This window comes from Lithobates pipiens, unplaced genomic scaffold (genome assembly GCF_037356315.1).
Source record: "Lithobates pipiens isolate NorthernLeopardFrog02 unplaced genomic scaffold, aLitPip1_a1.2 Scaffold_19, whole genome shotgun sequence".
NCBI classification, from domain to species: Eukaryota; Metazoa; Chordata; class Amphibia; order Anura; family Ranidae; genus Lithobates; species Lithobates pipiens.
This window is the reverse complement of record NW_027507764.1, coordinates 366,427,102-366,453,129: the sequence shown is the minus strand read 5'-3', so window position 1 is coordinate 366,453,129 and position 26,028 is coordinate 366,427,102. Positions and strand designations below refer to the sequence as shown.

Sequence of the window (26,028 nt, the reverse complement as noted above, 5' to 3'; positions counted from 1 at the left end):
CATGAGACATTTCAGAAGATGTAGATGGATGTCTGCTTACATTAGTAAAAACATTACACATTCGGGGGTGTGTCCTGGCAGTGGATCTTACGAGTTCCAATACCACCACCCAATCCTAGCAGTAATCCTCCACATGCTGGAACTTGCACATCTTAGATGGACACTCAATCAGGCATATATTGCTAATCCACAACATGCCTCTCCACAAGTTTTATTAGTAGAACACAGGGATTCTAGGAGGGACATAACCTATAAAAATTTGTTGGTATATCTTGAAAAAAACATTCCAGAAGAAAGCCTATCTGTTTTGTTTGAATTTCTGAAAAGTTTGAAGGGACTGTCCTTGAAACTTTCTTAAAAAATGGCTCTGGAAGCACCTCTTAATTTAAATACGTCACCTGTCTTGCACACTTTTTAAGACCACCACATCCAGGTGCTAATCCTGGGCTCATTACTGGAAAAAAACCTGAACCTGAACTTCAGGGGAAAAGCCACGATATTTCAAGCTAAATGCATTGTATATAAGCTCCTCTTTAATGGGAACTGCATCACGGTCTTCCCTGGCTTCAATGCAGATTGTCCCTTTCCTTGCCATCAAGAAGCAGTTTAGAAAAAAAAAAAAAAAAAAAGGACTGTTGTACTCAATGCTCTACACTGCCAAGATGCGAGTAATAGCAGATGGTTGACAGACTCCTGGGAGATTTGAATGCTGTACTTCATTGTCACATAAAGTGGGTGGTCTGGGGAGACCATGCAGTGGTTTTGTTACTTGAATGAATAGATTTCACGTCACATATATGGAGACAGCGGCATCCAGAGATTCACGTATACTCAGGTCATCCTGACTCCCATGACACCTCATTTTGGATTGATCTGGCTTTTTCCAGAGATACCTTGTTTCCCCTGGATAGCTGAGGTAACCCCAGAAGAATTTCTGATCATGATCCACTGATCATAGAAGTTTCTCACCATGGCTATTAAATCCCATCCTTAGGGAGATTGCAACCTCTATGGTTAAGTGGTTCAATAGTAATGACCCACTGCTTTCAAACTTTTACGGATTACGGAAAACAATCACTCCAAATTTTGTTGCAACGCAGCCTGAAATGAAGACAGACACAGTTTTTGTTTCATCCCACTGTATTTATTCAGTGCAACTTATAACATCCAAGTGAAAGATTTAACACCATGTCAGAATAAAAAAAAAAAAAAAAAATTAAAAAACAGAATCAGAGTTGGAAAAAGGATCCCCCTTGTGGCAGTATTTTGTTGAACTACCTTTTGGGTTAATTACAATGAATAACTAATGATCAGTAATGAATCACTACTTTGAAATATTCAGCTGCATTTATGTACTGTGAGCTTGAGTGATAGTGGTTTGTAAACAGGCTTTTTATAGAGGAGCAATTAAGAAACCAGAAAATAGTCCTGGACCTCTCCAGTGGCTGCTTAATGCAGATCTCTCCCTCTATCCTCACATATTCCTCCTAGGATTGCCCCCCCCCCCCAGGTTGCCCAGAAGTTGGCACGTCATATTCTCACAGCTGTTAGATGCTTGGTGGCTCTCCACTGGAAAAGTTAAATCTCACCCACTCCTACTGAGTTGTATGCCAGAATAAAAAGCATGGAACTGATGGAGTGACTAATAGCTTGCCTGATAAGCAGGAGAGCCATATAGCTGTGTGGGAGCCTTTGCACCTGCGGGAGGACCTCCTGTGAGGTTCCTGTTTTTATTCTTAGTTGTTTAATCGGTGCCCTCTGTTCCCAGGAGTGATGAGCACAGCTCTCTAAACTATTTGACTCTGCTTCCCATTATTCTTTTCTTTTTCTCCTCCCTGTTTGTTTAGTGGATGAATTTTCAAGGCTCGTTAATAAGAGTAGGACCCAGCCTCTGGGAGTCAATCTGTCACTGGACACCTCTTTGGATTGGACTCTACTGTGGGATTTTTGTAACTGTTTAGAGTTGTATTCTGTTATTGTGACAATTGCTCTGTATGCTCCCCCTGATACTGCTGTGTTGTAACATTTGCTGAGCCTTCTTGATTTTTTTTTTTTTCTATAAATACCGGACTATTGGCCCTGTAAAATCCACTGTATTTTGCCCGTCTTATGTTTTCAATTTGAAAAATTAATAAAAATTGTTAATCATATAAAAAAAAAAAAACTGAAAATATGAAAGATTTGCATACAAATGTTAATATTTACTATATTTGCCAATATACAGTGCCTTGAAAAAGTATGTGTACCCCTTAAAATTTTCCACATTTTGTCGTGTTACAACCAAAAAAAAAAACGTAAATGTATTTTATTGACATTTTATGTGAGAGATCAACAAAACTTGTCACATAATTGTCAAGTGGAAGGAAAATGATAAATGGTTTTCAAATTGTTTTACAAATAAATATGTGAAAAGTGTGGCGTGCTATACTTTGTAGAACCACCTTTCACTGCAATTACAGCTACAAGTCTTTTAGGGGATGTCTCCACCAGCTATGCACATCTACAGAGTGACATCTTTGCCCATTCTTCTTTGCAAAATAGCTCAAGCTCTGTCAGATTGGATGGAGCGCATCTGTGAACAGCAATTTTCATTTGTATTCAGCCCTGTTTACTCGGATAACCCTACCTTAAATCTAGTGGAACTAATTGCCTTTAGAAGTCACCTAATTGGTAAATAGTCCACCAGTGTGTAATTTAATCTCAGTATAAATACAGCTGTTCTTTGAAGCCATCAGAGGTTTGTTAGAGATCCTTAGTAAACAACCAGCATCATGAAGGCTAAGTAACACACCAGACAAGTCAGGGATAAAGTTGTGGTGATGTTTAAAGCAGGGTTGGGGTAAAAAAATAAAATAATTATCCTAACATATTTATTTGTAAAAGCTTTAGAAAACCAATTATAACTTTCCTTCCACTTCACAATTATGTGCCACTTTGTGTTGGTCTATCACATAAAATCCTGATAAAATACATTTACGTTTTTGGTTGTAACATGACAAAATGTGGAAAATTTCAAGGGGTATGGATACTTTTTCAGGGCACTGTATATGTGTGGTTAAAACAAAAATGGAGTTGTATAAAAACACTATTTTTCCCTTTAAGAGCTTGTTCCCCTTCAGTGTGAATTCTGTGTTCATTTGGACTGGACATTGAGGCAACTTACACTACCTGCCTCAATTGAATGTCCAGGCCAAATGAACACAGTTCACACTGAACGGAAACTAGATTCAATTTGCTTTTGTAACCTGCTGAAAGTTTCCAGAGAGTAATGGGTTTTGGAAAGGATAGGTGAAATGGTATACACTTATAAGTAAATTCAGCACTACCGAGATGGCTTTGTTCACCTATTAACAGGACAAGCCTGATTTAAGACTGACATGTACATTTTTACTCAAGAGTAAACCCTTAGAAGGTAACATGCTCATCTTCACTACGTCTATAAGCATTTCAAGAATATAAAATCCATATCTGTGGAGGTGATGTTAGCTTAAAATGCCCTGTATTAAATCATTTAGCCAATCCTGAGTTTTTAAGCTGTCAGACCTCTGGGTCCATAAGAGGAACTCTATTTTCACTCCTACAACAGTGAGAGATTAGCAGCTTGAAATCACTTTGACAGTCTCTGTTACTCTACTGCATACCACAGGGAATTTTAATTCCAACCTGTGAAATTGTAATTGCTTCTCAAGAAGTACCGATGAATTCTGGGTAATGGCTACAGCCAAGCTCAATGTCAGAGTTGCCAGTTGCTGCCACATCACATATTACTTGCTGTTATTCAAAAAATCACTCCTGCTTTCTTCACGTGGAGCTGAACTGAGGAGTAAAACTAAATTAACGTAGGCTGTCAAACGTTCAGAGATGTGCAGACAGGGCTGTGACAAAGGTGCGGTTCTTCAGAAGGTACACCCCCCTTACCATTAATCTAAAGCAAATTCCCTTTTTCATTTTAAATTTGCCAACTGTCATATGTGCAACACTGTGTACAAATTACAATGGAAGGAAATAAATGAGCTCAACCCAACAATGCTCTAAATTCAGACTAAACAACCTATAGACAATACACACTAGAATGGACATTATACAGTACAGGAAAGCACACACTAAACCAAGATTTATAAAAAAAAAAAAAAAAAAAAAAAAAAGGAGTACATCGAAGCAGCACACGTATGAGCTAAGTTAAGCAATTTAAACTGAGCATATGGCATAAATAATACAGTTATATATATGTCCACTGCTTTACCTGCCAAATGATTTGTTATTCTGGTCTGCCAGTCTTGTTATTTACAGACATGTTTCTTCAGTAAGGCCCCTTTCACATTTGTGTGACCTGAAAGTCATGTCTACGGACCTCAAGTCGCATCAAAGTCTAGCCAAAGTAGTGCAGGGACTACTTTGAAGTCGCACAGATATGAATAGTACTCATTGGAAATCATGAGATAAACTTGTCATGCGACTTTGCAGTTCCATGTCGCACAAGTGTGAAAGGGGCCTAAATCAGTTTTCCAGATTACTGGTCTGCCTCTTGGAGAGTTAATTAACATCACTACTTCTGTACAGTGAGCAAAGATCTGACCCAGAAGAAGTAATGCTAAACCAGAAGGAGAGTGACTTTCATGAGTATTAGTGGTTGAAAATGATAAATCCTTTGCTGGAGAAACAACATATGTGAATTTCAACCATGTATTTAGCAGTTTGCTAAACAACCAGCAGAGGCTGCCTTCAGTGAATAGTTGAAGCTACATGCACATTCAGATTTTTTTTTAATTTTAAAGCAAGATCTCTAGCTTGTTAAGTGAATTTCGATTATTTACTGTGGATTACCACCCTTCACTGGCTACTAAATAAGCTTAGCTGTGGTTTTTATTTTCAAATAAGCATTTTTATGCATTATAGCCATAGAGTACAATATTTTAGTATTAGTATTGTGCCCATCTTTAAAGAAGGTCTACGAGCAAAACTTTTCTTTTCATTTTGGATAGAGCAAAGGAGGAGGGGTTATAGCCCCTATCAGATTTTTTGCCGCCATGTGTGTCCCACTGCGGAGAGTTCCCTTTACTTTTTATCCCATACCCAAAGAAGTGAGAGGACATCCCTGTAAATTAGGGAAATTCCTTAGGGACCCCCCAGGTCACCAGAATTAGCATCCCCACTGGCAGATTTCACCCTCTGTTACTTGGGATTTCCTTTCACTTTCAATTATAATGGTAAATAGGACAAATAGGGAGGGTAACTCTCCTTAACAGGGGGAACCCTCTCAAGTCTATTCAAAACAAAAAAAAAGTTTTGCCTTTAGTTATACAAAGTGCTCTTTTATAGATTTGCACCCAAATTAATCACAAATGACATTTGGAGCACGGAGCCTCATATAGTATAAATTATTATTTTTCTCTTTTTTTGTACTTTGCATTCAAATAACGCTCAAAGAACTAAAATAGTAGAGATAATAGCGACGGACATGTAGAGCGCGCACTCAGAGCTCCTCCAGCACCAAAGAATCCTGAACAGCATCCGATCTGAGCAGAGTGATTCACAAACAACCACACCGACGGATACGGTAACATAACAACACCCACCGGGACCCGAGAGAATGGTCCGGAAAGGACCAGCCGGCCACAAATCCACAGGCACTTCCAAAAAGAATAGGCCACCAACCACCATAGAGAGCATTTTGCAAGGGCAGGTGATGATAATGATGGGGAGGAGGAACGCACTTTAAAACATGTAATGGATGCAATTTATGCATCCATTACATGCAAGCCAGACCACGCTAACAACACAGATAGAATCGGTCAGATTGGATCTCTCCATTGTTAAGCACGATATGCAGAATATCCGCTCTAGGATCTCAAATGCAGAACAACAGATCAGTGACATAGAAGATACCCTACAACCCATGTCTAACATCTGCATGCAGTAACAAGATTTAAAGGAACACGCCATGAAATTGGGAGACCTGGAGGACCGTATGCGGAGGAACAACTTGCGGTTTGTAGGTTTTCCCGAAGGTGCAGAAGGCAAGGTGGAATTGTTCCTGGAGCAATGGCTGAAAAACTTGCTCGGACGAGAGTCCCTATCCGCTTTATTCACAATCGAGGGGGCGCACAGAGTGCCTATGCGCCCCCTTCCTCCAGGAGTCCCACTGCGCCCTATCCTGGCAAAGTTGCTCCACTTCAGAGATAAGGAATCCATAATGCGCGCTGCTCGCAATCTCCAAGACATTCAGTACAATGGCAACAGAATTTCAATCTTCCCGGACTATTCTGCTACTACCCAGAAACAAAGAGCAGCCTTTACAGCTGTGAAGAAGCTCCTATCAGACAAACAACTCGCATATAGCATGTTATATCCTGCCAAGCTGAGAGTTGTTAATGATGACAAGGTCCAATTCTTTCTCTCTCCCTCAGAGGCCTCAGATTGGCTGGATGGTCTAAGATTAGTCTCTATGCATACTGCACAAAGACTTCAGTAGCAGTATTTACTCTGAATTGCAGTTCAGTGCGTAATTTCTGTGCCGGTGACTATGTTTAAAAGGTCACGCTTCTGATATATATGTGCTTCTTTCCGGGTCTCCTATATGTAAGGAAGAGGTGACTGTGGAACACTGGAATGCTGGTATGTGAGCCATGACCCCCTTAGATGGAAAATGGCTTAGGAAAATCTTTTTAAGAGACGTAAAGGTGGAAACAAGGAAGATGCTCCTATGTAGGTACAGTGTCTCTTGGGTACTTTCTCGTGGAAGAATACTTGAGAAGCATCTCCAATGGGTGAAGGAAGCATCGTGCAAGAATCCTGAATAGGATGCACAATTTAAACTGTTATAATCTCTTTATAGGTGCCAACATTGCTCGTTATGACTCTTTAGTTATTTAGTTGGATTACTACGTTTTTAAGATAACTACTCTGAGAGATATGTCTGGTCACTCCTCAGTTTAGTTTTACGGTTGTTGGGATGAAGCTCATTCCAGTTTGGGGCAATGAGCAGGGAGGGGGAGGGGGAAGTTTACACATTTAAGTTTAGTATTTATTTTTCGTTTATGTTGTACGTACACTGCACGTATACGCCTGGGAGGGGTAGGAACAATGAGCAAATGTTGCCAGTACCCACTTAAGGTAATTATAATCTGTACCATACAAAATACGGGGGTGATGTTGAGGTCTGGTAAACAGCAGAAGAGTCTCACACTATCCCTTGAACCATGGTCTCCCCATCCTACAGATGAGTTTTAACCATTTTACCTGGAATATTAGATGTCTAAACTCAAAGATTAAGAGATCTCTCGTCTTTGACTACCTAAAACGCACTAAGGCCCAAATAATCTTGCTTCAAGAAACTCATCTTGTGGGATCTCGAGTCACGGCTTTAAAGAAACGCTATATCCCACATGCCTTTCATGCAACCTATTCTAAATACTCTAGAGGAGTCTCTATACTAATACTGAAGTCTCTACCAATTCAGGTGTTGGAGGTCAAAACTGATCCGCAAGGTTGCTACATTGCTTTGGTTTTCAAGTGTAAAGGAATATTGTACATAATAGTGAATCTATATGTTTCGCCATCCTTTGACTAACAAAATTTGTTGTATGTCTACAATACTGCTTATAGTACAAGGTCATCTCATCATTGGAGGCGACTTTAACAGGGTTATGGACGCAGAGATGGACAGGCTCTAATGCACCAGACCACAATCTCCTGCCTTAAAAGACTGGGCGAATGCCTACGATCTGATGGATATATGGCGCTGGAAACATCCAGATAACAGAGAGTTCTCTTGTGCATCGGCATCCTACAGATCTCTATCTAGACTAGATATGTTTTTCCTGTCGAGAGACACTTTACAGAGGGTGCAGGAGGTTTCCTACTTAGAGAGTGATCTCTGATCACTCTCCTCTGGAGTTGGTCATACGTGAGTCTAGAACCCCAGGTAACCAAGTGTGGTGGATGAGTCCCTATTGGTTGCAAGAGCCACTGGTACTGTATACATGTAAGGATGCTATGACTAAGTTCTGGCAGGAGAATGATGGAGAGGTATCAGAACTAATCAAGTGGGATGCCTTTAAGGCAGTGTCAAGAGGGGCTTATATGAAGGGGGTCCTGGACTTACAAAAAACCAATGGGGAGCGGGTACAGGGGTTGGCCTCTACCTTGAAGGAGGTGGAGGAACAATATGTTAAAGATCCTTCCCCAATTTGTTACCAGCACCTACAAAAAGCCAATAGAGAATACGAGCTAGCACTCACATCGAAGACCCAGAAACGGGTACTGTATCAACATCAGAGGATTTTTGACATGGGAGATAGGCGTGGAAAGCTGCTTGCACTTATGGCCATGCCGGTGCCTGACCCCACTGTTATCCCTTGCATTTATAACTCCAACACCCTTAAAGACTCCCAGGAGGAGATTATGGGGGCTTTCATTAAATTTTATAAAATAGAGATACATTTGTACACACCCTTCCCCATACTGCAAGCCTAGCACAAATATAGGGACTTGTATGTCCATTAAAAATTTATATTTGAATATGGTAAAATAGAACCAGAAATTGTTCAAACAGTAACCCCAAAAGTGTAATACCCAGACACACCTTGTGGCACCTGCAAATAGTATTGTTACACCTCAGATTAAAAATATTTTGATTCATGTCCCCTTTCAAATCTCCGTGATTTCAAGTGCATTTGCAGATTTGCTTCAACAATGAAAACCAAATTTCTATGCTATTCTATTGCCCACTCATATACAGTAAGTGATGTAAAGTCATTCAACACTCAGAAAAAGTATAGGAGCTTCTTTGAGGCATGATTGAGTGTTTTTGGTCCCAATAGATTTCAATGGAATTGCCTAAAAAACACCTGACAAAACATGTGCAAGTCGTGTGTGATTTCTTTCTAGCACCTAAAACAAATACAGTCAAGACTGAAAATGGCTGTAAAACATTCAAAAAGTGCACCAAAATTACATAAACATGTTCATGTTCCGGTGTGAATCTAGGCTGTAAGATAATGAAGGGGTAATCTCCAAGCCATATCATGGATTGCAATCGTGCAAAGGTGTGCATTGTATAACAGTACATTACCATTTAATAGGAGAGAGATCATAATGCTCAAAAAGATCAAAGTGGTGTTGTTAACCACCCCGCCCTCCACCACCACATTCTTTGTGTGATTTACTCGACCATGTCCATCCTCCAATGGTAGATCAAAACCAAAGCATTGTATATATATATGTTCAACATATGTTGAAAAACGCTGCGCAAACTCTGGGCGCTATATAAAACCTGTATAATAATAATAAACAATTCTATCATAGAGTTCATGCAAATATACAAAATTAAGTGAATATATAAAAAATATAGAAATAAACAAAATATATAAAGAAGAAAAAATAAAAATATATAATATATATTACATAAAATATTTGTGAAAACTTAGTGAAAAAATATTTCAAAATACATATTACACATATATATATATATATATATATATACAAAGTCCCAGTGCTGCTTCTTTAAAGTACTGTATATATGATATCCTTTGTGCTCAAAAACATCATGCTTTTATGCACCACCAATTTGTGGTTTACCACCACCTTCCAAAGTTTGCAAGCAAGGATTTGTTTTCCTTCCATAGGTTATAACACAGGTTTTAACCACTTGGGTACCGCGCTATTGCCGAATGACGGCATTAGCGCGGACCTAGATTTCCAGGACTACGTCTATTGACGTCGTCCTGGTTACGAGCGGCCTGCGCGCCCCCTGAGGGGCGCGCGCAGCGCGCTCTGTGATCGGCGAGTCCGTGAGACTCGCCTGATCACCGATCCGTGTAAGGGGTCGATCGCGACCCCTTATCACGTGATCAGCTGTCAGCCAATGACAGCTGATCATGTGATAGAACGGAGCCGGTAATCGGCTATTATTCCTCCTCGCGCTGACAGCGCGAGGAGAGAAAAAAAAAGCCGATCACCGGCGGCCGTGATCGGGACATCAGTCCCGATCACGGCCATCAATACATGGGACCACCTGCCACCTGCCTGTGCCCACCTGCCTCCCGCAGTGCCATCCTGAAATTAAATAAAAGCAAAAGTAAGAGCCCCCCCCGTCAGTGCCCATAGTGCCCACAGTGCCACCCACAGTGCCACCCAATCTGCTCAAAGGTGCTGCACCCCAGTGCCGCCCATCAGTGCCCAGCAGTGCCGCCCATCAGTGCCCAGCAGTGCCGCCCATCAGTGCCCAGCAGTGCCACCTATCAGAGCCACCTATCAGTGCCACCTATCAGTGCCACCTATCAGTGCCCATCAGTCCCATCTATCTGTGGTACCTATCAGTGCCCATCCGTGCCACCCATCCGTGCCACTTATCCGTGCCACCCATCCGTGCCATCTTATCTGTGCCCATCTTTGCCCATCAGTGCCGCCTTATCTGTGCCCATCGGTGCCGCCTTATCTGTGCCTATTAGTGCCGCCTTAACTATGCCTATCAGTGCCCACAAGTGCAGCCTATCAGTGCCCACCAATGCAGCCCATCAGTGCCCACCAATGCAGCCCATCAGTGCCCACCAATGCAGCCCATCAGTGCCCACCAATGCAGCCTATCAGTGCCGCCTTATCAGCGCACTTCAATGAAGGAGAAAAATGACCCGTTTGCAAAATTTTATAACAAACTATTAAAACATGATTTATTTTTTTATTTTTTTTGCATCTTTTTTTGTTTGTTTAGCAAAAAATAAAACTCCGAGCTGTAACTAAATACCACCAAAAGAAAGCTCTATTTGTGGGAAAAAAATGATAGAAATTTCATTTGGGTACAGTGTTGTATGACCGCGCAATTGTCATTCAAAGTGCATCAGCGCTGAAAGCTGAAAATTGGTCTGGGACTGAGGGGGGTTTAAGTGCCCAGTAAGCAAGTGGTTAAATAAGGAAGGGTAGGTGTGGCACTGTTCTAGGGTACAATAATTGTATGCCTCTATGTGACACTCAATGTATCCCTATATTATACTCCCACTAAAAATAATAAAAAATAGTATAAAGTGTCAAATATTTAGTGCAAATCCTAGTGTGTGCAAGTGCTATCAATGCACATATGCAAGAGTAAATGAGTGTGTTGTAAATCAAAAAACTACTGAAGGGACAGGTGCTCGTCAAAACCGTGCCTTGGTGATACTTATATATTTCAAAACATTATGATCAGGCAAAAAAATATAAAAACACGAAAAATGAAAAAAGTGACAGGTGCTCTTCAAATCATCTGCGCTCCAGATGACGTCTTGATGATGAAACGCTTAGGGAAGAGCATCTAGCGTCTTTACATCACTTAGGGTTTCGGGCCGTGGAACCTGAATCGTCCCAGCTTCCTGTGTTTTTTAAAGGCTTATATGCATTTGAATCAATGTGAGTACATTTACACTTTTATGTCACAATAAATGCAATTTAAAACAGAATCAAACTATGGAGATGTCTCTTTCCTATATGTGGGAAGATGCCGAGCAAGATCTCAAGAAGAAAGACACTCCTAATACCACAAGAACAAAAGATATAAGTGACACAGCAGATAAAGATCTGATGATTACTGCACAGTGGCGGATACTGTGAAAGCGAGATATGTCTGTGTGGGGTGAGTGGATCAGGTGAGTTCACTTTATATTTTTCTCTAAGATGAACTATGGACTATTTATGATCACAGTGTTCACACACATTTATGGGTATCACCAAGGCACGGTTTTGACAAGCACCTGTCACATTAGTCATTTTTTGATTATAACACACTCTTTTACTCTTCCATATGTGCAGCGATAGCACTGGCACACACTAGGATTTGCACTAAGTATTTGACACTTTAAATTCAGATTTTTATTATTATTAGTGGGAGAATAATATAGGAGATACATAGAGTGTCACATAGGGACATGCAATTATTGTACCCTAGAGCAATGCCACGCCTACCCTTATTTAACACTCGCATTTACATTCCACTAGGTGGTTGTACCAGTAGGGACAGCAGTTCTTTTTTCCATCCCATTCATTGCCATAAGCGCGGGGCCAACAATATATTTTATAACACAGGTTTGGCAGCAATTATCATAGTGTTCCATCCATGCTTTAACAATCTAAAAAATCACATAGAAAACAAAATGCCATCATTGTGCAACATTCTAAGCTTTATTTTTTATCTTAAAAAATTGATAGACAAATGCACTCACGTTATTGTGCTGGCCGGTGAATAGCGCTGTCACTTCCTGCCACTGACCTGCACCAAACTGAGGCTTGCACTGCACGCCGGTTCCTAGAGGCGGGACGGCAAGCAAAAGGCTTTACTCGGATCACTGGATAGTCTTATGCTGTCTTATAGGCACAATAACATGTGAATGCATTCGTCTATCAATTTTTTAAAGCGGGAGTCCACCGGGACTCCGCGTTTTTTTTTTTTTTTAAAAGCCAGCAGCTACAAATACTGCAGCTGCTGACTTTTAAAATAGTGACACTTACCTGTCCAGTGCGCCCGCGATGTCGGCACCCGAAGCCGATCTCTAGATCGTCTTGTCGGGTGCTGCCGCCGCCATCTTGGGTAGGGGAATCAGGAAATGGAGCCTTTCGGCTTCATTTCCCGGTTCCCTACTGCGCATGCGCGAATCGCGCTGCGCAATAAGGATGGTCCCCGCTGCCTCTGGGATCTGTGTGTTTCCCAGCAGGCAGCGGGGCACTTGCGGAAGGGGGCGGGCACTTGCGGAAAGGGGCGCAATCTACGCCCCTTTCCGCAGAGAGCTATCCCGGAAGTGGGTGCAGAATACCTGTACTGTACAGGTATCTGCACCCCCCTCCCCCCTGAAAGGTGCCAATTGTGGCGCCGGAGGGGGGGGAGGGTTCCGATGAGCGGAGGTCCACTTTAGGGTGGACCTCCGCTTTAAGATACAAAATAAAACTTAGAATGTTGCGCAATGATGGCTTTTTGTTTTCCATGAGATTTTGAGATAGTTGAAGCATGGATGTAACACTAGTAATTGCTGGCAAACCTATGTTATACCCTAAGGAAGGAAAAAAAAATCCTGGCATAATATTGAGGCAGTTTTATTACTGCTTTCTGGTGAGTGCAAACTTTGGAAGGTGGTAGTGAATCACAAATTGGTGGTGCATAAAAGCATGAAGTTTTTGAGCACACGGGATATCATATATACTTGAAGAGCAGCACTTGGACTTTGTGTATATATATATATATATATATATATATATACACACACACACACACACACACATACATACATATATATATATATATACAGTGCCTTGCGAAAGTATTCGGCCTCCTTGAACTTTTCAACCTTTTGCCACATTTCAGGCTTCAAACATAAAGATATAACATTTTTATTTTTTGTGAAGAATCACCAACAAGTGGGACAATTGTGAAGTGGAACGAAATCTATTGGATTTTTTAAACTTTTTTAACTAATAAAAAAATGAAAAGTGGGGCGTGCAAAATTATTCGGCCCCCTTGCGTTAATACTTTGTAGAGCCACCTTTTTCTGCGATTACAGCTGCAAGTCGCTTGGGGTATGTCTCTATCAGTTTTGCACATCGAGAGACTGAAATTCTTGCCCATTCTTCCTTGCAAAACAGCTCGAGCTCAGTGAGGTTGGATGGAGAGTGTTTGTGAACAGTAGTTTTCAGCTCTTTCCACAGATTCTCGATTGGATTCAGGTCTGGACTTTGACTTGGCCATTCTAACACCTGGATACGTTTATTTGTGAACCATTCCTTTGTAGATTTTGCTGTATGTTTGGGATCATTGTCTTGTTGGAAGATAAATCTCCATCCTAGTTTCAGGTCTTTTGCAGACTCCAACAGGTTTTCATCCAGAATGGTCCTGTATTTGGCTGCATCCATCTTCCCCTCAATTTTAACCATCTTCCCTGACCCTGCTGAAGAAAAGCAGGCCCAAACCATGATGCTGCCACCACCATGTTTGACAGTGGGGATGGTGTGTTGAGGGTGATGAGCTGTGTTGCTTTTACGCCAAACATATCGTTTTGCATTGTGGGCAAAAAGTTCGATTTTGGTTTCATCTGACCAGAGCACCTTCTTCCACATGTTTGGTGTGTCTCCCAGGTGGCTTGTGGCAAACTTTAGACAAGACTTTTTATGGATATCTTTGAGAAATGGCTTTCTTCTTGCCACTCTTCCATAAAGGCCAGATTTGTGCAGTGTACGACTGATTGTTATCCTATGGACAGACTCTCCCACCTCAGCTGTAGTTCTCTGCAGTTCATCCAGAGTGATCATGGGCCTCTTGGCTGCTGATCAGTCTTCTCCTTGTCTGAGCTGAAAGTTTAGAGGGAAGGCCAGGTCTTGGTAGATTTGCAGTGGTCTGATACTCCTTCCATTTCAAAATGATCGCTTGCACAGTGCACAGTGCTCCTTGGGATGTTTAAAGCTTGGGAAATCTTTTTGTATCCAAATCCGGCTTTAAGCTTCTCCACAACAGTATTACGGACCTGCCTGGTGTGTTCCTTGGTCTTCATGATGCTCTCTGCGCTTTCAACAGAACCCTGAGACTATCACAGAGCAGGTGCATTTATACAGAGACTTGATTACACACAGGTGGATTCTATTTATCACCATCAGTCATTTAGGACAACATTGGATCATTCAGAGATCCTCGCTGAACTTCTGGAGTGAGTTTGCTGCACTGAAAGTAAAGGGGCCGAATAATTTTGCACGCACCACTTTTCAGTTTTTTATTTGCTTTGAAGCCTGAAATGTGGCAAAAGGTTGAAAAGTTCAAGGGGGGCGAATACTTTCGCAAGGCACTGTATATATATATATATATTTTTTTTTTTCTTATAATTTTTTTATGTATTCACCTAATTTTGTATATTTGCATGAACTCTATGATAGAATTGTTTAGACACAAGATATAGGTTTAGGGTTGGCACAGTTATTTTTTTATAATATATATTTTTTATATATTTTCTTGTATATATATATATTTTGTATTCACCTAATTTTGTATATTCACATGAATTGTATAATAGAATTGTTCAGACACAAGGGATAGGTTTAGGGCTGGTGCAGTTATCCTTGTGTATAGCATGTTGGGGACTTAAAGTGGACCTTAACACAAAGACTGAAGATTTTCTATGTTATAGGGATTGTCTGGATATGGTAATTGCACCTTCAAAAAAAACCTTCTTACAGAAAAATATCAGAACATTTCCTGGTATGTGTGTGTGCCTAAGTGCATCTGTGCTTATAGCCTCGTAGATGTATTTGCAGTCTGAGGGGGATTGCTGCCTCTGACTAGCCTAGAGAGATCTGGAGTGAGATTTGGTAATGTCCTTACTGTGCTGCTCATTGTCCATCTTCCTTAAGGCTCTGATATGAGGCTGCAAAGCCCTAGCCCTTCCAAAATGGTCTCCTCCATTCAGAGAGACAGTACAGAGCAACATATAATTAAGTCAGTAATTTGAAAAGTTCAGCTGCAGAGAGATCACAGGCAATACCGATGCCTAGTCCTTTGCCTTTTTCTGAGCACAGCTTCCAGAAATTGGTTTCTCTTAAACAGCACTAGTTGATATTACTGTTATCCCATGTCCAGCACAGACTCCATAGTAAATAATATGTTGATTGGCATCCCAACGCTCCAATGTTTGCAGAATATTTTAGGGGAATTTGTAGGAGCTATTTTGGATATATAACCTATTGACTATATGAGACATATAATTATTTAAAATAATATTTTATGACAGTTTAAACATAAAAACAATCCTTTAAATACACAAACAAAAATTTGAAAAAAATATAACTTACCAGAAATACCTGTTGCTAGGCAGATCGTCCTAATCTGCCTCTTCCTAGTCCGTGGTGACCTTCAGTCTTCTCCTCCTCATTTGTCTTCTGGAGGAATGGGGCGCACTGTGTTCTGGGAACTGTGCGTGTCCCAGAACACAACGCGCATCACTCACAAAACTTTGCTCGACTCACTCATGTGCAGTAGGAAACAGGCAGTGAAGCCGTAAGCCTCCACTGCCTGTTTCCCTTGGTATGAATGGCGGAGCCGGGACCCTAGAGGCAAGGGACGGGTCGACATTGCGGGCACCCTGGATAGGCAAGTCTGCTTATTAAAATTCAGCAGCTACAGTGTTTGTAGCTGCTGACTTATAAAAATGTTTTTCTTCAGCTGGCCCTCCTCTTTAACTGTTCACTGCTATCATATAAAGGAAATAGGTCACTATTGGTAGTGCTGATAGTAAAACAGGGACATATTAAACTGCAAAAACAGGAACACAGGGAATTAATTGTAAATAGAACCAAAGAGGAAGTCATAAGAAACATTCCTGATTACAAAGTGTTGTTTGCAACAGTGTTGCAATGTTAGAAAAGTCAGCCATTTATCTCAAATGCAAAGGAGCTCATAGGTCACATTAGATGTCAAAAATAAGAGCCCTATTAAAACTTGCTTTATGAGGCATCCATTTCCACATTCTATTTCAAACATCACCAGTATTACAACAATGAATACAATACTGTACTCCAGAACAGCATAATGCATTTCAAAACACCAATGTCATACCAGTGGTTGCGGTCCATGGACTTTAATTACCTGCAGGAAATAGGAGTGCACATCACTGCTCCCTGTCTAATATGAAATGGTGCACAATTATCCAATCACATTGTCTGGTATATGAAGCAGTCACACAAACTGAAGAGGAAGTCATGCACAGCCTGAAGATGCCATATCCAAATGAGGAGAGATTAATCAGCATTTGTGCTTGCTGCCTTTATATAGCATGTAAGCCACAACATTATCCCAATTCAGGCCATTGTGGCTGGAAAAGACAACAATTTCCTTATGCACATGAAGGAAACATTAAGCAAAACACATTTTAGGTGTTATTTTTTAAAAGTTTATTTGCACACAGTTTATTTGTAATAACTTTCAGCATTGTTATGATCATGACATTTCCAATACATTTCCATTACAAAGCAGCAATTGCTTTTGGGTATTAAAGTGTATCCATTTCTACATTTTTGTCAGTTTTGGATGGTTTACAGCACATTAAGGTTCATGCTCATGGGCCATTGTAGGCAATTTTAACACCTAGCGTAAATCTCCCAATGTGTTCTCATGCCTGGAGAGTCATGTGCTTCATACAACCTTCCATTCAAGTGAATGGCTGAATAGTCATACTTTTGTAAACGCTGATGATTCTGGGCGTTGGGTATTACCTGCATGCGTCCAATGGTTTAACCCATTTGCAAGACACTTTGGACATGCATGTGCAGGTACGCACCAATGCAAAAAAGCATCAGTGTTTACAATAGTATGGCCACATTTAGACACTTCAGTGGCACGCTGTGTGTGGCATATGCAGTTCTCCGAAAGATTTATGCAAGACATAGAAAATGCCTATAACTGACCTTGTGCATGAACCCTTAAATTGACAGCTAAGTGGGAGATTACCCCTGATTTTACAGTGGCTGAATTAACTTCTTATTGTGTCTCCAGAACAGGAAGAAATGGAAAAACCTCCCCAACAGAAAAAAACAACAACTTTTTTTTAACCAACCATTTTAACCATTCCTTATTCTACCCAAAACTAAAGAAAACACTTTGGCTTAACACTTAAAGTGGAGCTTTAGGAAAACTTTTTTTTTCTATTTTGGACAGAGCAAGGGAGGATTATAACCCCTGTCAGATTTTTATTTTTACCATTTGTGTCCCATTGCAGAGATTTTCCTTCACTTTCTGTCCCATAGTCAAGGAAGTGAGAGGAAATCCTTGCAAGGCAATTTCTTGGTGAACCCCAGGTCAGGTTAGAGCTAGTGTCCCCATTGGAACATTACCCCGCTATTACTTTTTTAGGGACAACCCAAAATGTAGGATTTTCTTTTACTTTGAATGAAAATGGTAAACAGGAAAAATAGAGGGGGCTCGCTTTCTAAACGGGGGCACAGAGGGCAATGAAAACTGGCAGGCATTCTAATCCCTTTCCATTCTATCCAAAATTCATTGCCTTTAGTTTTACTTTAAGGCAATGAAATGGTCCAATACAGCTGCACTCAGCTAGGCAGTGCACATACATACACATAGATTCCCTTTCCCGGGGAACAGCTGACATATTTCATGCAGTTGGCCAACATATGCCAGGAAAACATCAGACATTTATTAGATGGACAGTTTCAGTACCATTTATTTTAAACACATTTATAAATAGCATTGAAAAACAAAAATGTAATTCTTAGAGCAGCCAATTTGCTGTTTGCATTCACTTTCTAATTTATTGGCAAATAACCACTGGTATGCAACTTGATTACTTGCTATGGACATACCAATGTTTCTCTGATTCCAACAACAATATCAAAACTCTAATGTACTTGTGAAAAGTAAAATTAGGCTGCCTGTGAAGATTTGCTGTGCACCATTGCTTTCTATTTGGGAAAATTCTGTTCTATAGCCTTTAACAATACTGAAAATGTTATTTTACTTGAAAAATAAAAGCTCAACATAAAAAGCAGGACAATGAACAACAAAATCACTTGTGTAAAGACCTAAATAAGATTTGAATTTATTAGAAATGATTGTGCTTTGTGTGTAATTAAAATAAAACAGAATAATCCAGCTTTGTAAACTGATTAAGACTATTGACTAAATCAGTGCAGAAGATAACCTAAAGGATTTATACATTCATCCAAACTAACCAATTTATGTTAATTGGCAAACAGAGTTCACAATGTGTCTATTTCAAATGCATGTTTGCCAGGTCACCAGCTTTTTTGCCTTAACATCTTCAGTACATATGAAATTCCCTGTTGATCTTCATTTAGGATTATCACTGCATGGAAAAAAAAAGAAGCTCATTCATCATAAAGATAAGGTTGGTAGCTATCCAAAGATTGATGGACGTTCTGTAAAATACACAGGCTAAGAGTTCCCTTTAAATCAGTAAAATAAAAATGTCCATAATAAGTATTGATTTTCTTTAATTTTCAGCCAATCACAACGTTTTTATTACTGTATTCTGGTAAAGGGCTGAAAACTGAATGTGTTGATGGCATCTGCTAATGACAGCATTGATTTTACAGAATAGTACTAAAATGCAAATTCTAAAGGCAATTATTACACTATAAAAAATAATTGTGGACAGCTTACTATGGGATGTGACGCTGAAGAACTGAACTGTCTGTAGGTTTTCAAAAAAACTATATTCTGGAGCCCATCATAAATGTCAAAAACGATATCGGCAAGCCCTCCTCAAGGCAAAAAGCCAATTAAAACCGGTGATCACAGTCAATTAAAGATATAGATGTTTAATAATAGGCCCCACACGTATAAACCTGTGTTATGCTGTCATTTCAAAGAGTATTGTTTTGAATGTATTGTGTCTTCTAGATGAAAAGCACAAAGTAAGGCCAGCCATACATGTTGCGATTTTCTTTCCTACAGCCATGGGTTACAGGAAAGAAAATTGCTCGATTCCTCCATTAACACAGTCAGTGTTGATGGGAGAATCCCTCCTGAAAAGCAATTGTGTTCTCCCAGTAGGAGGAGGCATGGGGGTACATTCAGCTTGCCCAAAGATGGTTAAAATCACGGCCAGTCCCTGCTGAACCAGCCCAGATTTAACCAAATAAATCCCAATAAATAAAATGGTTTGCTTAAAAAAGTTTTACTCTGCCCAAACTAAAATGTAAAAATAGGATGCAGAATATATAATATTTCAAATAAAAGGTAAACAAACACAAACAGCTACAACTCATTCACTAAAGAGGTCACAACACAGTTTCATATGACATCTGCAGGTCTTGTTCTAGTTTAAGTAACACATTTGTTGGTAGCATTTCTAGAAAAAGACTTGTATACCTGGTAAACTTATGTAAAAAAACATAATTAATTCAGCTCTTGGAGGCAGAGATCTCTCCTGGAGAAAGACATTTCTGAAAGCCAATATATAGTAATGGACATTAATACAATTTTAAACTTCACCAATGAATGGATTTTTACTTTTGCATTATTTGCTCCTTTAATTTATCACTGTAAATAATGGACACATTATCAGCAGTTCTTAACGAGGAGGCAATTTAGTGCAGCAACTTAGTAAAGACAGCAGTTTTGGGAAAAGAGATGAAGATGTCTAACAAAAATGATCTTTTTTTAACCAATATTTGTTTTGACGTCAAATTACCCCATCCCTAGTTCTCACTCTGTTGAATGGTTTCTAGAACAAAAAACACTGGTATTGCTTGACCTGGCACCCTGCATGTGATAAATGACCAGCATTAGACTACTTAAATACATACTGTACAGTTCAGCCATTGAATAAAGCTCATGTTTTAAAAACTCTGCACAGAAAGATGGACTTAAATAAAATCTGCATTTTGCTATCTGTACAAATAATATACAGATAAAACCTAGATATAAAAAAAAAATCAAACTTCCAAAATACACAAAATTGTAGTTCGCTGAACATAATTCAGTTCTCCTGCAGTTTTTCTAACAAAACCATATTCAATTTCCTCCAACCTCGCTGTGAATGATTTTTGCTCCTAGAAATGCAATAAAAACTCCTATAACTGCTGCAATAAAGTAAAGTATCTTCATCTGTTCTCCACTGTCACCCCAGGCCAGATGTAGGATGGTCTTGTGTGCATCAGAAGATTTTGGTTTTGAAAGGAAACTGTTTTTCGGCAATGATTTGCTCTCCTGTAGAGAAAGTTATCAGAATTTTTATTAGAACAATTTAAATCATTCTCTTTAACAACAGATATATGAACAGTCATTCCAAGTGGCTTTTGGAGTTATTCAAGGCAAACATGATAAATAATTTTTTTTTTTTTTAAGGTAGAGTTATATATTCCAATAATTAAGCTAGCAATATTTATCTTCATCCACAGCCATCAACATTTACCTATGTGTAACCCCTTTAAATAAGCTGCAAGCACAGCAAAGAACCTGTTGATCTGCCAGAAATGTAATGTGCTTTTAAAGCGGCATTCCGGCTTTTTTTTGTTTTTTTTTAAGCTAAAATTACCCCCGATATAGTCACTGATCGTTCATTTACATATAGCGACCTTCAAAAGTGTCCCCTGTTCTGTTTTTGTGTAGCATTGAAAACGTACTTATTTTGTCTTCAGTACAGTATGCCCATCTAGACTGTGGGGCATGTAAAGCCTGCTGGGTCTCTCTTCTACGATTCAGTGCATGCTGATTACCCATCGCCTCCTAGAAACAATAACAACAAACACTACCACTATACATTCCCTATTCAAAAATGGCGCCAATCTCCACCTAGCATTGCGTAATTTCCTGTTTTAAACATAATGTGATGCTAGCAGCATATACGTATACTTTTTTCTTATCAAATCTAAGTTTATATATTGTACTATAAGCACAAGTTTACTTTAACCTTCGCTCTATTATTGTTGCATCTTTAAGCACATGTTCACTTTATTTCCATGTCATATGGTTATATAAGTGTTTTTCATGTTTTTACTTAGCGCCCCCTATCACCCTCTTTTTCAATTGCACAGTGATTTATTCACAGTTTTGGGGAGCAGCTTTCTACATAAAGGTAGTATTTGAGTATTGTGTGGTGCAAGGTTCCCCGCTTTTTTCACTGTTTCAGTTGAGTTTTTTTCATTTATAAAAAAAAACAAAAAAAAAAACTTGGTTCACATGTGCAGCCATGGATATATTTGACTATATGAAAGGAAGGAAATTCAATATAGAAGAATGTTTCCAAAAAAATTCTAGTCATAATGTGTACCTAGATTGAGGTTTTAAAGAACGTCAACATGATTTCAAACAATTAAGAATATTTATATTTACAATTAAGAATATGGTGGGAAATAGCATCCCTTGAGACCTATATAAAGAAAAACCTTACTCCAAGGTGACTTAGCTGGGATGTCAGCCTAAATGATGGCATAGAGGATTTAAGCCTTTTGGATGAATGGTTCCAATTCTTCAATGCATGTGAACAAAAACTCATGAACTCAAAAAACTTGTTATTGGAATCTAAAATTACAGATCTGAAAATATCAAAGGGATCTTAACCACTTCAGCCCCGGAAGATTTGACCCCCTTCCTGACCAGAGCACTTTTTGCGATTCTCCAATGTGTCGCTTTAACTGACAATTGCGCAGTTGTGCAATGTTGCACCCAAACAAAATTGCCAACTATATTTCCCCCACAAATAGAGGTTTATTTTGGTGGTATTTGATCACTGCGGTTTTAATTTTTTGCGCTATAAAAAAACCCGCAATAAGCGTATATTGATTTGCTCAAAAGTTATAGTGTTTACAAAATAGGGGATAGTTTTATGGCATTATTATTCTTTTTTTTATGGTGACAATCTGCGATTTTTAACGGGACTCCGACATTATGGCAGACACATCAGACATTTTTGACACTATTTTGGGACCATTGTCATTTATACATTATGTCATTTATACAGCGATCAGTGCAATAAAAATGCATTGATTACTGTGTAAATGACACTGGCAGTGAAGGGGTTAATCAATAGGGGGCTATGAAGGGGTTAAGTGTGTGAATCTAACTGTGGGGGGATGGGCTACTAGTCACATGACAGCGATCACTACTCTCGATGACAGAGAGCAGTGATCTCTGTCATGACACAAGCCAGAATGGGGAAGTGCCTTGTCTACATAGGCATTTCCCCATTCCGAAGCTCCGTGACATGATCACCAGGAGACAAGTCCTCCAGTCACGCTGTACACGGCCGGCGCGTGCATGCCTGCTACCCTAGGCTCTTAAAGGGCACGTACAGGTACGCCCATTTGCCCACCACTGCCCTTGTGCTGAAGTATATCGGCATGCGGCAGTCGGCAATCATTTAGTGATAACAAAGTTTACAAATGGCAGGAAGAGATACAACCCCCAGGATCTAACGAATCCCCTGTTGAGAGAGAAATAGAGATATGAGATGTCATAGCTCAGATGACCAATGCATCGCAGACAAGTAATGTAGCCCAAAGCAAAAAAGATAATAAAGCTAAAAATAAACCTAAAAATACTTCCAATCACACAAATAACCATCCACATACCCCTCAATATTCTGTCCCTACTCAAAATAGGTTTGCACCTCTGAGGAATCATACCTCAGAACATCAAAGCCAGTATGACTATGATCGGAATCATTGCCCAACCTGGCCTTTGAGAGGTGGATATTGGGGCAACTTTAGAGGTAGACCAGCTCCCTTTCAGAATTACTACCATCGGGGGGGGGGGGGTATTTGAGGGGATGGAGGGAACGATATCAGGCCCCAGCCCCACCTCCCCAACAATATGCAAGGGACCATACAGAAAGAGAGGAAAAAGAGGAGGAAGGGGAAAGAAAAGGAAAAAAAGGGACAACTAGATATGGGTCTTTTCAACTTAGCAGGGGTCCATTTTTCAGGGAATGAGATGGAGGTCCTAGCTAAAGGATTACAATTTGCACCAGATAGGAACCTTGACAAATTCAAAGCTTTTATTGATACTGAAAAATATGTGAGAAAACTCTATATAAAAAATAAAAAAAAAACATTTTGCAAGCTTACCCAATTTCCAGGAGTTTGTACATAGCAGATTAAAGAATAATTCATTATTCAACCCCAAGAAAGACACACATCACTTATTGAGGTATTCAAACACATAATACAGGATGAGGTCAAAAAATTGAGAATTAAAAAATAAGAAAAATGGAATATGTGAAGGAATTAAAGAATTGGAAAAAAAAGAAAGACATTGTAGTGAAACCAGCAGATAAGGGAGGAGGGCTAGTAATACTCAGGAGAACTATAATACTGAGGTACTTAGACTACTGTCAGATAATGCTACATATAAAACATTGAAATCAGACCCTACAACCAAATTATAAATGAAACTCATTAAGTGGGTAAAGGCAATAAATTAAATATTTTAGATAAAAAAGAGGCCAAATATTTGATCACACAAGCTCCCAGAATACCAGTAATGTATATAATCCCCAAAGTGCACAAATCTAGAGATCACCCACCTGGAAGGCCTATAATCAGCGGGATTGATTCCCTATATTCCATAGTGGGTGAATATCTAGATATATATTTGAAACCATTGGTCACACAAAGAAAATCATATCTCAAGGATAGCAGAGAACTTATTAACATGTTACAAAAAGTGGAAGTTAGCCCTAACACTATATTGGTTACAGATATACCAATATCAACCAACATGATGGTCTGAAAACAGCCCAAAAGGACCTTGAAACATCAATCCCCACATAAGAAGGTGTAAATCCTTTTTTGCTTGAGGGATTAAAATGGCAATGGGCAATAATTATTTTTGGTTTCAAAACCAGTATTACAAACAAAGGGAGTAGCACGTTATGCCCCCAGTGTGGCTAACTTGGTGCTTAATAAATGGGAAGAAAATATATACGCTAATAAATGGGAGAAGCTCTTATTTTATAAGAGATACATTGATGATATTGTGTTATTGTGGGAGGGCTCTAAAGATAGTTAAGATTCAAGAATAGGGATGCTAAATACAAATGCATATGGTTTGAAATTCAAAGCAGAATACCACATAGAGACAGTTAACTACCTGGATTTGGTACTTACAAAGAAACAAAATAAAATAACAACCAAAAAGTTTTTTTTTAAAGAATTGGACTGAAACTGACACGTACCCATTCAGAGTTGCCATCACCCACAACGGCTTAGGGGGATACCCAAAAGCCAGTTTATGCGAGTGAGGAGGAATTGTGATACTTTGGAGGATTTCAACATCCAATCAGACATTCTCACAACCAGGTTTAGGGAAAAGGGATATAATCTCAAGGAATTAGAAGGTTCTAAAAAAAATATATCTGCCATGGATAAAGACTCACTTCTAACTAATACCAAACCAAGACAAGATAAGGGTAAGCTATCCTTAATTACAGGTTTTCACAGACCATATAAATAGGTCAAAAACCAAAAAGATCTTCAAAAAATACTGGCCAATCCTTTTTAAGGACAAAGACCTTGGGCCCCTCCTTCAAAAAAAAAAAAAAAACAAACTAATATATAGGAGGGCTCCGGGCTTGAGAAATAAGACCGCACCAAATATTCCAGACCCTCCTAAAAAAAACTAGAGAAGGGCTTTTTACTGTACTAGATGCAAAGATTGCAAAACTACTAAAAGAAAAAGCAAAAAGATAGACAGGTTTCAATCTATAGTAAATCAACAAGAACACAAACTTAAGTCGTTAATTACTTGTGATTCTCAGTATGTGACATACGTGTTGAAATGTCCCTGTCCCAAGCAAGTGGGCAGAACCACATGTAAACTATGTACCAAGATCAACGTACACATTACTAATAGGGATGAGCTCAGGCGTGTTCGCATGGAACACGTGCAGAGCCCACTAGGAAGTCGGCGCTGCGCTAATCACAGGCAGTGACACATTGTCTGATCTCTGCAGCCGCACATCGGGGCAATGTCTCACTGCCTGTGATTAGCGCACGCCTGAGCTCATCCTTAAATTACTAATGTCAAAGGATTCACCAAACATTTTAGAATATTTCATAATAGGGACCCAAGGTTGTTAACCTACTCCGGGATAGATCCAAACATTGGAGAGGCACGCATCTCAAACAAGTGGTCTACAAGAATGAAACTCGGTGGTTATACTGACTTGGTACTATGCAACCAGCAGGTATGAACATTGAGTTGGTTTTAAATAGTAAAACCAGCATCTGTCAATCATAGGACAATTTCCACAAATCAATATCCTTTATTCCCCATTTCCCATTTTTATAAATTTATTTTTGAATAACATTTTTTGGGGTTATTAAATGACTGGTTTGTGTATATTATTAAACCCCACATTATGACTTTCAAAATATTTATATTATTTTATAGTTTTTCTTTATATTTTTATTGCAATTACCGTATTTAACATGCACTTTTTTCCCCTTAAAATCGGGGGAAAATCACGGGTGCGTGTTATACGCCGATCTGCGCTCTGTGGAGCGCCGCCGACATTTACCGAGCTGAGCCGAGTGTACTGTGTACTCGGC

At 39.5% G+C, this 26,028-nt stretch overlaps 1 protein-coding gene across 1 annotated transcript in view; it reads right to left on the bottom strand.

The window, feature by feature from the left end:
- Positions 1–16,873: 16,873 nt before the first annotated feature.
- Positions 16,874–26,028, bottom strand: part of CDKAL1 (CDKAL1 threonylcarbamoyladenosine tRNA methylthiotransferase) — a 1,106,309-nt gene continuing 1,097,154 nt past the window's right edge. Inside the window, exon 16 of the mRNA XM_077493830.1 lies at positions 16,874–20,686. Coding sequence (XP_077349956.1) covers positions 20,492–20,686 — 195 coding nt within the window. The 3' untranslated portion in view covers positions 16,874–20,491. The remainder of the gene's footprint in view (positions 20,687–26,028) is intronic.